Source organism: Schistocerca gregaria, chromosome 2 (genome assembly GCF_023897955.1).
Source record: "Schistocerca gregaria isolate iqSchGreg1 chromosome 2, iqSchGreg1.2, whole genome shotgun sequence".
Taxonomy (NCBI): domain Eukaryota; kingdom Metazoa; phylum Arthropoda; class Insecta; order Orthoptera; family Acrididae; genus Schistocerca; species Schistocerca gregaria.
In genome coordinates this window covers 354,643,435-354,656,851 of record NC_064921.1, presented here as the reverse complement: position 1 = coordinate 354,656,851, position 13,417 = coordinate 354,643,435, and the positions used below count along the sequence as shown (strand labels likewise).

The 13,417-nt window shown below is 39.0% G+C and overlaps 1 protein-coding gene across 6 annotated transcripts in view; it reads left to right on the top strand.

Moving 5' to 3' along the window:
• LOC126337046 (regulating synaptic membrane exocytosis protein 2) overlaps window positions 1-13,417 on the top strand; it is a 1,181,006-nt gene that overhangs the window by 615,870 nt on the left and 551,719 nt on the right. For all 6 annotated transcript variants that reach the window (XR_007565038.1, XR_007565036.1, XR_007565035.1 and 3 more), the window contains 2 exons: window positions 2,663-2,819; window positions 6,832-6,907. Coding sequence is in view for 2 of the 6 variants with exons in the window: in XM_050001371.1 (XP_049857328.1) it covers window positions 2,663-2,819; window positions 6,832-6,907 (233 nt within the window). In the remaining 4 variants the exon portion in view is untranslated. The remainder of the gene's footprint in view (window positions 1-2,662; window positions 2,820-6,831; window positions 6,908-13,417) is intronic.

Sequence of the window (13,417 nt, the reverse complement as noted above, 5' to 3'; positions counted from 1 at the left end):
GGAAGGTGTACACGATCAAAGGCAGAGCCATGTGTGAAAGCACCCACGTGATTTACCAACTGACCTGCCTACACTGTGAAGCTTTCTATGTGGGAATGACCAGCAACAAACTGTCCATTTGCATGAATGGACACAGGCAGACAGTGTTTGTTGGTAATGAGTATCACCCTGTGGCTAAACATGCCTTGGTGCACGGCCAGCACATCTTGGCACAGCGTTGCACCGTCCGAGTTATCTGGATACTTCCCACTAACACCAACCTGTCAGAACTCCGGAGATGGGAACTTGCCCTTCAGTATATCCTCTCCTCTCGATATCCACCAGGCCTCAACCTCCGCTAATTTCAAGTTGCCGCCGCTCATACCTCACCTGTCTGTCAACAACTTCTTTGCCTCTGTCCTTCCACCTCGACTGACATCTCTGCCCGAACTCTTTGCCTTTACAAAAGTCTGCTTTTGTCTGTGTATGCGTGGATGGATGTGTGTCTGTATGCGAGTGTATACCTGCCTTTTTTTCCCCCTAAGGTAAGTTTTTCCGCTCCCGGGATTGGAATGACCGTTACCCTCTCCCTTAAAACCCACATCCTTTCGTCTTTTCGTCTTTCCCTCTCCTTCCCTCTTTCCTGAAGAAGCAGCCGTTGGTTGCGAAAGCTAGAATTTTGTGTGTATGTTTGTATTTGTTTGTGTGTCTATTGACCTGCCAGCGCTTTTGTTTGGTAAGTCACATCATCTTTGTTTTTAGATGTATTTTTCCCACGTGGAATGTTTCCCTCTATTATATATAAAGATGATGTGACTTATTAAATGAAAGTGCTGGCAGGTTGATAGACACACAAACAAACACAAACATACACACAAAATTCAAGCTTTCGGAACCAACAGTTGCTTCATCAGGAAAGAGGGAAGAAGAGGGAAAGACGAAAGGATGTGGGTTTTAAGGGAGAGGGTAAGGAGTCATTCCAATCCCGGGAGCGGAAAGACTTACCGTAGGGGGAAAAAAGGACAGGTGTACACTCACACACACACTCACATCCATCCGCACATACACAGACACAAGCAGATATATATATAAAATAGAAGGAAACTTCCGCATGGGAAAAATATATTAAAAACAAAGATTCCAAGACTTACCAAGCGGGAAAGCGCTGGTAGACAGGCACAATAAAATAACATGCGAACACACACACACAAAATTTCTAGCTTTCGCAACCAATGGTTGCGTCTTCAGGAAAGAGGGAAGGAGTGTGAAAGACGAAAGGATGTGGGTTTTAAGTGAGAGGGTAAGGAGTCATTCCAATCCTGGGAGCGGAAAGACTTACCGTAGGGGGAAAAAAGGACAGGTAACACACAAACACACACAGAAAATTTCTAGCTTTCGCAACCAATGGTTGCTTCTTCAGGAAAGAGGGAAGGCAACCGTCGGTTGCGAAAGCTAGAAATTTTGTGTGTGTGTTTGTGTGTTATTTTATTGTGCCTGTCTACCGGCGCTTTCCCACTTGGTAAGTCTTGGAATCTTTGTTTTTAATATATTTTTCCCATGTGGAAGTTTCCTTCTATTTTATATATATATCTGCTTGTGTCTGTGTGTGTGTGTGTGTGTGTGTGTGTGTGTGTGTGTGTGTGCGAGTGTACACCTGGTAAGTCTTGGAATCTTTGTTTTTAATATAATAGTGGGAAACATTCCACGTGGGAAATATATATATTGCTGCAGAAATTTGGCTGTAAAATCATGTCTGTACATAACAATATACCAGTTGGCCTTTTAACAGTCATCAGGCGCCTTTTCTCTGATGTTCTATCAGATCTTTGCAATTTTCTTTTTGCAGTGTGTGGCTTGAGTCACCTCCAAGCAATACTGCTCATCATGTCTTTCATGCACTGAGAAAAAGTGTCAGTTCATTTCCTGTTAAATTATTTTTTAAGCAAAAGCTTTTCTTATTTTTCTGTATGTATTAACAGGAACAGTAAAACACAAAGAGTATTCCAGTACTCCAGCAGTGACTGAGCAGTATTGCTGTATGATGGTAGCAGCCATAGAAGCCAAGGCTGTGCTGTTCCTGCTGGATTACTGGTTATTCTTCATGTTTTACTGTCCCTGATAAAAAATATTGATAAAGCAAATATCACACTAGATTAATTTAGGCCTGCTCAATCGAATGGGGATATAACATTCTCCTTTTAGAAATCATTTTCTAACAGGAAACAAACCAAAGCTTTGTGTTGATAATGGGTGCCATGTGAAAGGTGAGGTGAACAGTAGTCCAGCTACATCTTGTAAAAATGAGATTGCAGATATCTATTGAAACACTGGAGAAAATGAGCCTGATGACTGTCAGGAGGACACTGTATAATGTGTGTATAATGTATCAGTTCTACATCTGAGTGATTTTCTTGCAATTGGCTTTACGGAATGTGGAATTCCCCCCCCCCCCCTCTCCCTCTCCTCCTCCGCCTGCCCCCACCCTCCCATTCCCCCCCCCCCCCCCAAATAACTCATTCTGTGAATCTGTGCATCAGAAACCAGGGCGTTAGGCACTTCATTATATCCAAATATCATAGCTAGCGGTTACTCATGTTCAGCAATGTGACCCTTAAATGTACCTTAATTTAACTCATTGTAGTGTGTAATGAACTAAATGAAGTATTTGGCTTATGTTCAACAGAATGCATTACCATGGATCCGCTGTCCCATCACACGCATATGTTCCAAGGTTTACCTCTCGATCTGCCACTGCAACGCCTACTGGATCACCAAAGAAACGCCAGCTTCCACAGATACCTCATGCGCTACCAAAAGCACTGAAGGATCGTGTAGTAAAGGTACAGATATGTAGTAATTATTTCCCACAATATTATTGACTATAATTTTTAAATGAGATCCAAATGTCACAAATACATGTTATTCATTAGTCACAGTGTGCAGTTCAATTACATGTGAAGACTTTTAGGATGATGTACGCTATCTAGATTTGTAAGTTGGATACAAGAAAAGTCCCATTGTTAAGAGGATGTGCATTTGTAAATAATGTACATGTCTTTGTAAATAATGTACATGTCTTTTAAACTATCCGTGTAATGATGAACTTCATTCCTGTGTCAGCTGCTATATAATCTTGGAATTCACTGTTCAGTCCGTTTTTCTTATATGAAATCATTTAAGTGAGCCAGTAATGCCCAGCATGTTCTGTGTCTAAGTTAGTCAGTCACAATGCTATTATCGTATACTGAACATATCATAAGAATCCATCGGTTGCCTTTTTCTCAGTACTGCAGGGTGTCCATTACTTTTTCTTCATTGGCTGGTATAAATGTGAAAGGGTTATGCGGTGCTTTGTGCACATTGTGGTAATCCTCTCTTGTGATGTAAGATCTGGTTAACTGAACCTTGACAATGAGTATGCTTGTCCTTATGTTCTCATGTAGTCCTGTGTTGTGCCACTGTCACGTATGAATACCCTACAAATCTGGACATTGCCCAATTTGACCAGTGAGCCAAATGGAGGCCCACATTGAGGCCCCTTTTAAACTCTGGATCACCAAAGAAACACCACCTTCCACAGATACCTCATGTGCTGCCAAAAGCACTGAAGGATTGTGTAGTAAACTGTGTCAGATGCAGATAACCCTGTCTCACACTAGTATGCAACAGCTTTGTGCCCTTATCTAATGCTGTTAATGACCTGTTTATTGCCTGCTAATCCTGGTAACAACACAGATTCAATCTAGTGGCTGCTGTACCTGTCAAAGAGAACTGCAACTCTAATGATTTTCGTATCTGCCTGTGGTGTGTACATTTACTAACTTACATGGACATCTCATCATGTCTCCTAGTTGTTCACTTTATTTGTCAGTCAATGTACTGTGGCTTGTGAAATTTCATGTGACAAATAGAAAACAGTTTAGATATACTAGTTGAGTTAAATTTAATCAGTTACAGATCTCTATTATAAGATGACACCATAATATTCCATATTTAGCCAAATAGTACCTATTCTTCATGTAATGACTCCACACAAAATTGATTTATAAACTTCAACTATATGCGCATGGCATGATAATTTTTATTTGCATAGCTTGGAGAAGGGAACACCCTGGAAGTGGAGCAGTCCTTACTACTGAAAATCCAATTATATATCCACTTCAAAACAACATTTTTGTGAATCAGACCAAAACCAACCATCGCAAAATGAATAAACTGGACGTTGAAATCAGCAATGAAACATTTAAAGGAATATGTAGATATCAGTTACTTTCATAGAAAACTATATAAGTTTTTAGGAATATTTTTGTTAGTCTTAGTTTTTCTTGTGCAAATTGATCCAATGGTTTGAAAAAGACACGAGTTACTTATGACGAATTCAATTAAGATATAAAAGCTATACTTGACTGGCTGTTTATTGTAATGTATGCATCATCTTGAAACAAAAAATATGTTAAATGATAATGTTGCTGCTGGAAGGTCATTAATACACACAAGAAAAATGTTGCGACACTAAGACAATCTTGTGGGATAGCACAAATAGTTAATTCCCGCTGAGATTAAAAGTGAGTACTTAGCAGGAGACATTTTTTTATTATGACCATTGTTCTCTGTTTGTACAAATTGAACAATTTAGCAGAATTTCCTGTAACACCATAATTTTTTAATTTACTAAAAATGATGTGATTTATGCAGTCACATGTATTGATATCTCACAGAGTATACTGTTAAGATGCCTATTACAAAAGCATCATATATTAAATGAAACGAGTTTACTGTTACCAGTCACCATTTTTTTTTTTTTTTTTTTATTTCCACGATATGTTTCAAAGGTTTAAACCTCCATCATTGGGTGGATTGACATTATTTAGTATGACATTTGTGTGTGTTGTGTTACGATTTTTGGAGGAATTTGCGGCACTGCCTAGTGGAGAAACAAGACACTATTTCAGAACATGGTTTTGGAATTCTTATGACAATAAATCAAACTGATATCTAATAGTAAACATTAAGTAAGTAAAATAGAGTACCTCCAGTGGTCACAGGTTCCTATTCGCTGTCATAACACATCACATGTATACTGACACATTTGTAAACAAATTTGGCATCTGGAATCTGCTGGGTGCAAGATTCCAGATGCAATAACACCAAAGTTATATAGGCATTGTCCCATGTCATACTGTAAATATATCTTAAGTTTCAGCTCTGACTGAAGTGGTCTTTCTCTGGGTTTACTGGTGTACTTTGTGATCTAAGGTCTATTATGTTTCATCATGTATCCTCTACTGAGCTTGGGGAGCCAAATGTAGTACTGTTGCTCCCTGATGTATGTCACTGCTGAATATTATATGAACAGAGAGACTGGTTTTTTGCTTGCACCAGCTTGGCTGCTAGCCAAATGAACACAACAGGCCACACAAACAACTCAAGATCGGGCATTAGCAGTGATAAACTGCCACTGTGAGACTCCTGTCCAACTTGAAGAAAACAGGAATCTAAACCCAATTTTCCAATGACTGTCAGTCTTTGCTGTTATTGCAAGAGGCAATAGACAAAAACAATGGATCCCAACTCCTTCAAACAGAAGAAATCACTCTAACAAAGTTTCCCACTCCTTCCACCACAATAGACCAATAATATCAATGGTTTTCAATATTGTGATGTAAAGGCTACTCCAGGAGAGAAAACATAACAAAATGTAAGGGTTCCTGGACAGCAAAGTGCACTAGTAGACCTAAAGGGAGGGCAATGCAAACATGTTCTGATCATTGGTTTTATTCAGTGTTAGTTATTTTACAGACCCAAAAAGCTTTTATGTCAATTGAGTGGCTGCAGAAGCCTGTGCACTTATATAAGTAGAGGTATTTTATCACTCATGACAGTGCCTACTACCTCTGTAATCAGTCAGAAACCAGTGCAGACTGAGCATTTCCATTACATTAATTACATAGCACATTTACAATTCTTTTAAATCTGAATTATTTTTGTTATTATAAGAAAACACGATAATGCTCTTGAAAATACAGATTCCATCTTCTTGTGGTTGCTGGTCATCAGCTATTACACCGCAGCACCTGGCAGGGCAAAGATTCATGTCCATTGAGAAAAACAGTACTGCTTTTTTATGATCTCATTAACTCCAAGGGAAACATAAAAAGAAAACAAAATTTGGGGGAATATATTGAAACAAAGGTAATGTAAATAGATGAAAATATAAATATATATTTTGGCTCATATGGCTTAGGCAAGAAAGATACCAGCGTCACTATGGTTATTTGTAGCACTATACTCTTCACATTCCAGTTTTCCAGAGTACCTGCACACACAGAAAGAAATCAAGAAAATGCTGATGGAGTGAAGTATTCAAATCTTGATATTTACATAATGCAAATACCTAAGATGGAAAAAGGAAAAATTTCACAAATGACAAGAAAGTGTAGAGATATGTCTATTTGTTACTCCATTCAAAAATGTGCAACAAAATTAAAGAAAAATCTTACTGTGGCTGAGGCTTGGGGCAGCGTGTTATTACGTAATGCAGTTAAGGGACTTTGTCCACCAAAATTTACCGAACCCGTTATAAATGAAACCTCTATTTGCAGAGTGTAGACAGAATACAATGTTGTGATGTTTAATGTAAAATGTGAAGAGTTTTCTACATTTATTATTTGCAATGAAAATTCGTAGAGAGGAGGGAGTCCAAAAACTCTAGATGAAGACATTTTGTCTTTCAATGTTTCCACATTTTTCTGAAATTGTAACCAAACATATGGTTAAAAATGTAATATGCACTGCTTGATTGCTTTCTATTAGTTTCACTTGCATTTAAGCACGTCATTATTTTAATTGTAGGATATGGAAGAACGAGCTCAGATGATGAAACAGAGAATGAAGCTGATGCAGGGCCAACGAAGTTCAGGCATGGGTGGTAAGTCTTGTGTATAATTTCTGGTATCTATCTACATTCATATTTTCAAATTTACTGTATTTTGTGCAGGAGATGTTTGTTATCTTTGTTTCTCGTTCATGGTTATCCACTGATTACTGTGGTACTCCATAATGTGCAAAGAATATAACTTCACATTATTTATAATGGATCAGTGTACAGAGCACAGAAACATGTAATATCATTCACAGTTGTGTTCATTTAAGCACTAGGTTTTTTTATAGCAAAAGTACATATTTGCACACACACACACACACACACACACACACACACACACACACACACAGAAAAAGTGCTAGAACTTGGAAGCTAGGGTGAAGGTGAGTGGTTGACATTCCTTTATTTTGCTTATTGCCCCATCCAGGAAGTTCCATTATTGTTTCCAATGTATTTTTTATGCTAGATGGGCCATTCCGCAGGTGTATATTTGGAAGTCTTTTTAAATGACAAAAATGCTATCATATTATAGCAAATATAATAAAGGTCCCGGGAGTAGACAACATTCCATTGGAACTACTGTCAGCCTTGGGAGAGCCAGTCCTGAGAAAACTCTACCAAACTATCAGTTTAATAAGTCACAGCTGCAAAACACTAATGCGAATTCTTTACAGACGAATGGAAAAACTAGTAGAAGCCGACCTCGGGGAAGATCAATTTGGATTCTGTAGAAATGTTGGAACACGTGAGGCAATACTGACCCTACGACTTATCTTAGAAGCTAGATTAACGAAGGGCAAACCTATGTTTCTAGCATTTGTAGACTTAGAGAAAGCTTTTGACAATGTTGACTGGAATACTCTCTTTCAAATTCTAAAGGTGGCAGGGGTAAAATACAGGGAGCATAAGGCTATTTACAATTTGTACAGAAACCAGATGGCAATTATAAGAGTCAAGGGACACGAAAGGGAAGCAGTGGTTGGGAAGGGAGTGAGACAGGGTTGTAGTCTCTCCCCTATGTTATTCAATCTGTATATTGAGCAAGCAGTGAAGGAAACAAAAGAAAAATTCGGAGTAGGAATTAAAATCCATGGAGAATAAATAAAAACTTTGAGGTTCACCAATGACATCGTAATTCTGTCAGAGACAGCAAAGGACTTGGAAGAGCAGTTGAATGGAATGGACAGTGTCTTGAAAGGAGGGTATAAGATGAACATCAACAAAAGCAAAACGAGGATAATGGAATGTAGTCAAATTAAGTCGAGTGATGCTGAGGAAATTAGATTAGGAAATGAGACACTTAAAGTAGTAAAGGAGTTTTGCTATTTGGGGAGTAAAATAACTGATGATGGTCGAAGTAGAGAGGATATAAAATGTAGACTGGCAATGGCAAAGAAAGCGTTTCTGAAGAAGAGAAATTTGTTAACATCGAGCATAGATTTAAGTGTCAGGAAGTCGTTTCTGAAAGTATTTGTATGGAGTGTAGCCATGTATGGAAGTGAAACATGGACGATAAATAGTTTGGACAAGAATAGAATAGAAGCTTTCGAAATGTGGTGCTACAGAAGAATGCTGAAGATTAGATGGGTTGATCACATAACTAATGAGGAAGTATTGCATAGGATTGGAGAGAAGAGAAGTTTGTGGCACAACTTGACCAGAAGAAGGGATTGGTTGGCAGGACATGTTCTGAGGCATCAAGGGATCACCAATTTTGCATTGGAGGGCAGCTGGAGGGTAAGAATCATAGAGGGAGACCAAGAGATGAATACACTAAGCAGATTCAGAAGGATGTAGGTTGCAGTAGGTACTGGGAGATGAAGAAGCTTGCACAGGATAGAGTAGCATGGAGAGCTGCATCAAACCAGTCTCAGAACTGAAGACCACAACAACAATAAAGGTACAAATTGTGTTTTGTACTATACAAAATGAAAAAAGCCCAGGTGATGTAACAGTACCTTTTGAGTTTTGAGAAAGTAGACTGGTTGCAGTGCATTACGATTCTAGTCAACATAATAATTTTCAGAAAGTGGTGTTTGCATTATTGATTATTTCACTGGGTTTTCAACTAAATCTGTTTTGGTTTATGAACAAAATGTGTAAGTCGCAAAATGAAGCCTTAAAATATATCCCCTGTGTCTGTGAAAAATGTCAAAAATTCTTACATCTTAACCAGTTTAGATACTATGTCCAGAGTATTTGGAAACTAAATATCCTTCTTCTGGAGATGGTAAGCGAAGTGATGTTGAAGGAGAGAGTAAGAAAAACATCTTACTGTATGAATCTTCCCAACTAACTAATAATAGTTTAGATTTCTGCTAAATACAATGGATGGAACTTTAATAGTGACAATTATTTATTTACAGCTTATACAAAATAGATACATGTTTCAAAGTTTTACTGACCTACAAAGTAGTCACCAGCATTGTGCATAACTCATTGCCAGTGATGTGGGATTCGTAAGGTACTCTTAGCCGTGCCAGTTGTGTTGACAGTTTGAGCACAGTGGTCTAATGCCTGATAAATTTGTAGCACTTCTGAAGTGAATGCCATGAAATGTTTCCTTCAGTTTAGAAATTGAGTTGAACTCACGAAGGCTTAAGTCAGTGGAGTGCAGTAGGTGGTATAGCACTTAGTAGCCCCATCAGTCAAACAATAAGTAACAGCTTGCACAGTACTTGCTTGAGCATTGTCCTGCAAAATGTTGGTCAGGTCCGGCAGAAAGTGTCATCACTTCTGTCTATATGCTGTTTATTTTTGGAACACAACCTATGACCAGCTTAGAGACAGAAATTATGACACTTTTTGCAGGACCTGACCATCATTTTGCAGAACAATTCTCAAGCACGTACAGTGTAAGCTGTTACTGATTTGTTTGATTGATGGGGCTGCTAAGTACTATACCACCTACTGCACTCCCCTGACTTAAACCCTCGTGAGTTCAACTCGATTTCTAAACTGAAGCAAATACTTCACTGCATTCACTTCAGAACTGCTACAAATTCATCGGGCAATAGACTGTGCCACTTGAACTGTCAACACAACTGGCACTGCTAAGAGAATCCTACGACTTCCACATCGCTGGCAACACGCTGTACACTTTGTAGGTCAGTAAAAGTATGAGCTGTAAATAAATAGTTGCCACTATTAAAGTTCCAACCCTCGTTTGTCCATTAGTCCTTGCATTTTTTCTTCGTGTCCACCAGTGACAGATGTTCATTGTCTACTGTGGCTTATCGTTCAATATGTGCTGATTTTTCTCATCTTTCAGAAAAACTTGTAGAGATACACTGAGCCTTTGGCAGTTGCATCTACTTGTATTCAGACATTTTCATCATCATCCAGAGTGGTTTAGAGAATAAAATAGTAAAATTCAAGAATATGTCATGAAGTGATAATGAAACAACGAAAATTACTGATGTAATTGGGTAGGGGAAAAAAATCTAATCACTAAGTGGCATCAGGAGAAAACATATTTAAGGATTAAATAAATGTGCAAGCTTTCAGAGCCAGTGGCACCTTCTTTATCAGAATGGTTGAAGGGGAAGAAAAAGAGACTGGTGAGGTTTAGGAAATGGGGAGAGTTTGGAAAAATTGACCAGAGCCTTGGGTCAGGGAACACATACCACACAGGATGAGAAGAGAAGACATTATTGGGGACTGCATTGGATGAGATTTGATACCCTGAGGGCTTAAGGGTGGAAGGTAGGATAATAAGCAAGACAGATATTACTGACAAAGAGTTAATAAGAGCGAAATCTAAATGTATTGTGTGTGGTAGCGGTGAAGGGTAGGTAAAAATAGTCAAGAAAGAAAATAAAAAATATAGAGAACTAAAAGAGGTGAAGAAAGGAATGATTACTGTCTAAGAAATGTTGAAGTTCATGAAATTAATGTAAATTAAGGCCAGATGAGTGGCGAGATGAATTACATGTTGTAACATCAGTTCCCACTTGTGGAATTCTGAGAACCTGCTGTCTGGAGGATGAATGCAGATGGCATGTGACGTGAAACTCTAAGTGCAAGCTATTTACCTAATGTGACTACAGTTTGACAACTGTTTGATGTATGCATTACTCTAAGGGTGAAACAACATAGTTCTCTGCTAAGAAAACATCTCCTTGTGAAAAATATTTCTTCACTTCCAACCAAACTATTTTCTGGTATTGCCTAATGTTTTCTCTAGTTTGTGTGACTTCAGCACTATAGTACATAGTTTAGTGAGTTGTTGGAATGTGGCCATTAGTTCCGGACTCCATCATGTCTCGTATAGATTGGACACTGCAAAGAGGGTGGACGTTTCTCCCAATTTGGTTTTTCTGTGTTCTGAAGTTAACTGCACTTTGAAAATGGTATAGAAAATTGTCATCAAAGATGGCATAAAAAATGTTCATACTTTTACACTACTTTGGATGTGAGCTGGTACTTCCACCCATTTCCAATTCTAACTTTTACAGATCTCCATCTGTAAGTAGAGTGAACATAAAAAGCATTTACTTGTGCTCCTGTATCAATGATAAAGGTAGACCATCTACCATTAATTTTATGTTGCAAAGTTACTTTTGCCTCTAGAGTGTGCCATATGTCTCTTACTGGATTCAGTTTGTGGAAGAGAAGTCAGGGGCAGTTGCAGAACAGTTTTTATTTCCTGTATTCACATTCCTGAACACACTCAGTCAAGTACCTCAGTAACTGATTTGGTTAGTGGGGGAGTGTTATAAAATTGAACTCCCATTTCAAAATTTTCTGCAGTGGCACATTCTGGTTCCAGACACTCATGATCCTTGTGGCCTGGGTGTTTTCAATGGGTATGATGCACTTCAGTAATGAATGCATGTCTAGATGGGTTCACCCTGGTGGTAGATTGGAAGAATTCCTGGACCTTCTGTCATAGCAACGCGAGTTGTATGGACTCTCATAGTATACACGGCAAAGCACACTTCACCTCAGCACTTACATGTGAGTGAATCCTGTGAACAAGTATGTCCACACAGTAAGCTTTTGCTTCATTGAGCAGTACTTCATTACTTTTCCCCAGTAAATATTTGCAACATAACACAGGTCTTATTTAGTCATCACAGTGCTCCAAATCCTTACCAGAGTTTTGGTATAGGGTGGAAAGCTTTTTCCTACAGTAGCTAATGCTACGGATATCTCTGTATCTATCCACTAAACCTTCTGTACAGACATCAAATGCCTTGTTTATCTCACAGCCCTTCCAGGGGACTTATATAAGTGTGAGGCTCTCCTTGCAACTTAAGGTTCCCGACTCATACTAACACTTTGTCATCCTGTGCAGACATTTTCCTTACACCCATTAAATATTATAATGAAGAGTGTACATTTTTGTGTGGTGTACCCTGGAAAGTGGGAACCAGTGAACTCAATGCAACATAAGTTACATGCCAGTAATGAACCATTCCTAAAGATTCTGGAAATGGGGAAACAAGGCTAGCTTCGAAGACAGTGTCGTTTTATGGTGTCATGTTCAATAATGCCTCATTAAGGCTCCTTTGCAGCTCTGTTTCTTGACCTGGAGTTTCTCCATCCTTGCATGCAATTCTTGGTTCATATCCAGTTATCCCTGTGACCCGATTGTGGGAGCCCCTATACACATGAAAATGAAAGAAACAAAATTAACCCTCGGCACCAGTTCACAGCGACCTATATTGTTTCACTATTAACTTACATTGACTGATCAATGAATGGCATGGCAGCTTTGGGCACCAATGGGATAGAAGTATCCGGTGTGGGAATGGTGATGGGTCACCACACTCGTGACTTGGCTGGTGGCAGGTGGCAGGTGGCAGGTGATTCTGAACAGCCTCATGCAGCTGCAGCAATAGTGGCTGCACTAGGTAGAGTGTGGGAGGTAGCTTGGACTGATTGTGTTAAGCACTTATTCTCTGTACCCCAGTGTTGAGGCCTGACAGTCTGCATAGAGGTTTAAGACATCCACACGTCTTCATAAATTGTATGCTGCACCTCAAAGCCAAAATTAAGGTGAATCTGGCCTCTCACTTCTGATGCCAGTTTGTGCACCTGCTTGGAAGACAAGGGTATAGTCAGAATTTAAAAGCAGCATGGTCTTATAAACAGCAAACTCATAGTCATAAAAAAGAAACTATAGTTGTTTTTTTTTCTTAGGGGGATTATATGATGAGTATTGTCAACTGGGGTGTGAGAAGGTAACTCCAGTAGGTCCAGATCCAGTTTGGGGGAGAAGGAAACTGAAAAGTTGAAGAAGACTTGAGCCATTTGGAGTCTATTCTGGCTGTGACTCAAAACAGAAGAGAGCTCCATTTTGTGTCCGTGGTTCCGAGGGCCATCTGTCTCACTAGTCATGTGATTTTGTGGCATGATTTGATTGGCAGTGTGACATCGCTGATGACGATTTGGCCTATTCTGGCACGAACTGGTGGATTTTTGCATCTGCAATGGACAAAAAAAGTGGCCTTGTTGTAGAATTTAAGTAGTAAAAAATTCTTGCATTTGGGGCCTGGGGGCATTTTGTACATTCCATGAGTTTAGGTGGCTGGTTAGTAATTATGGACC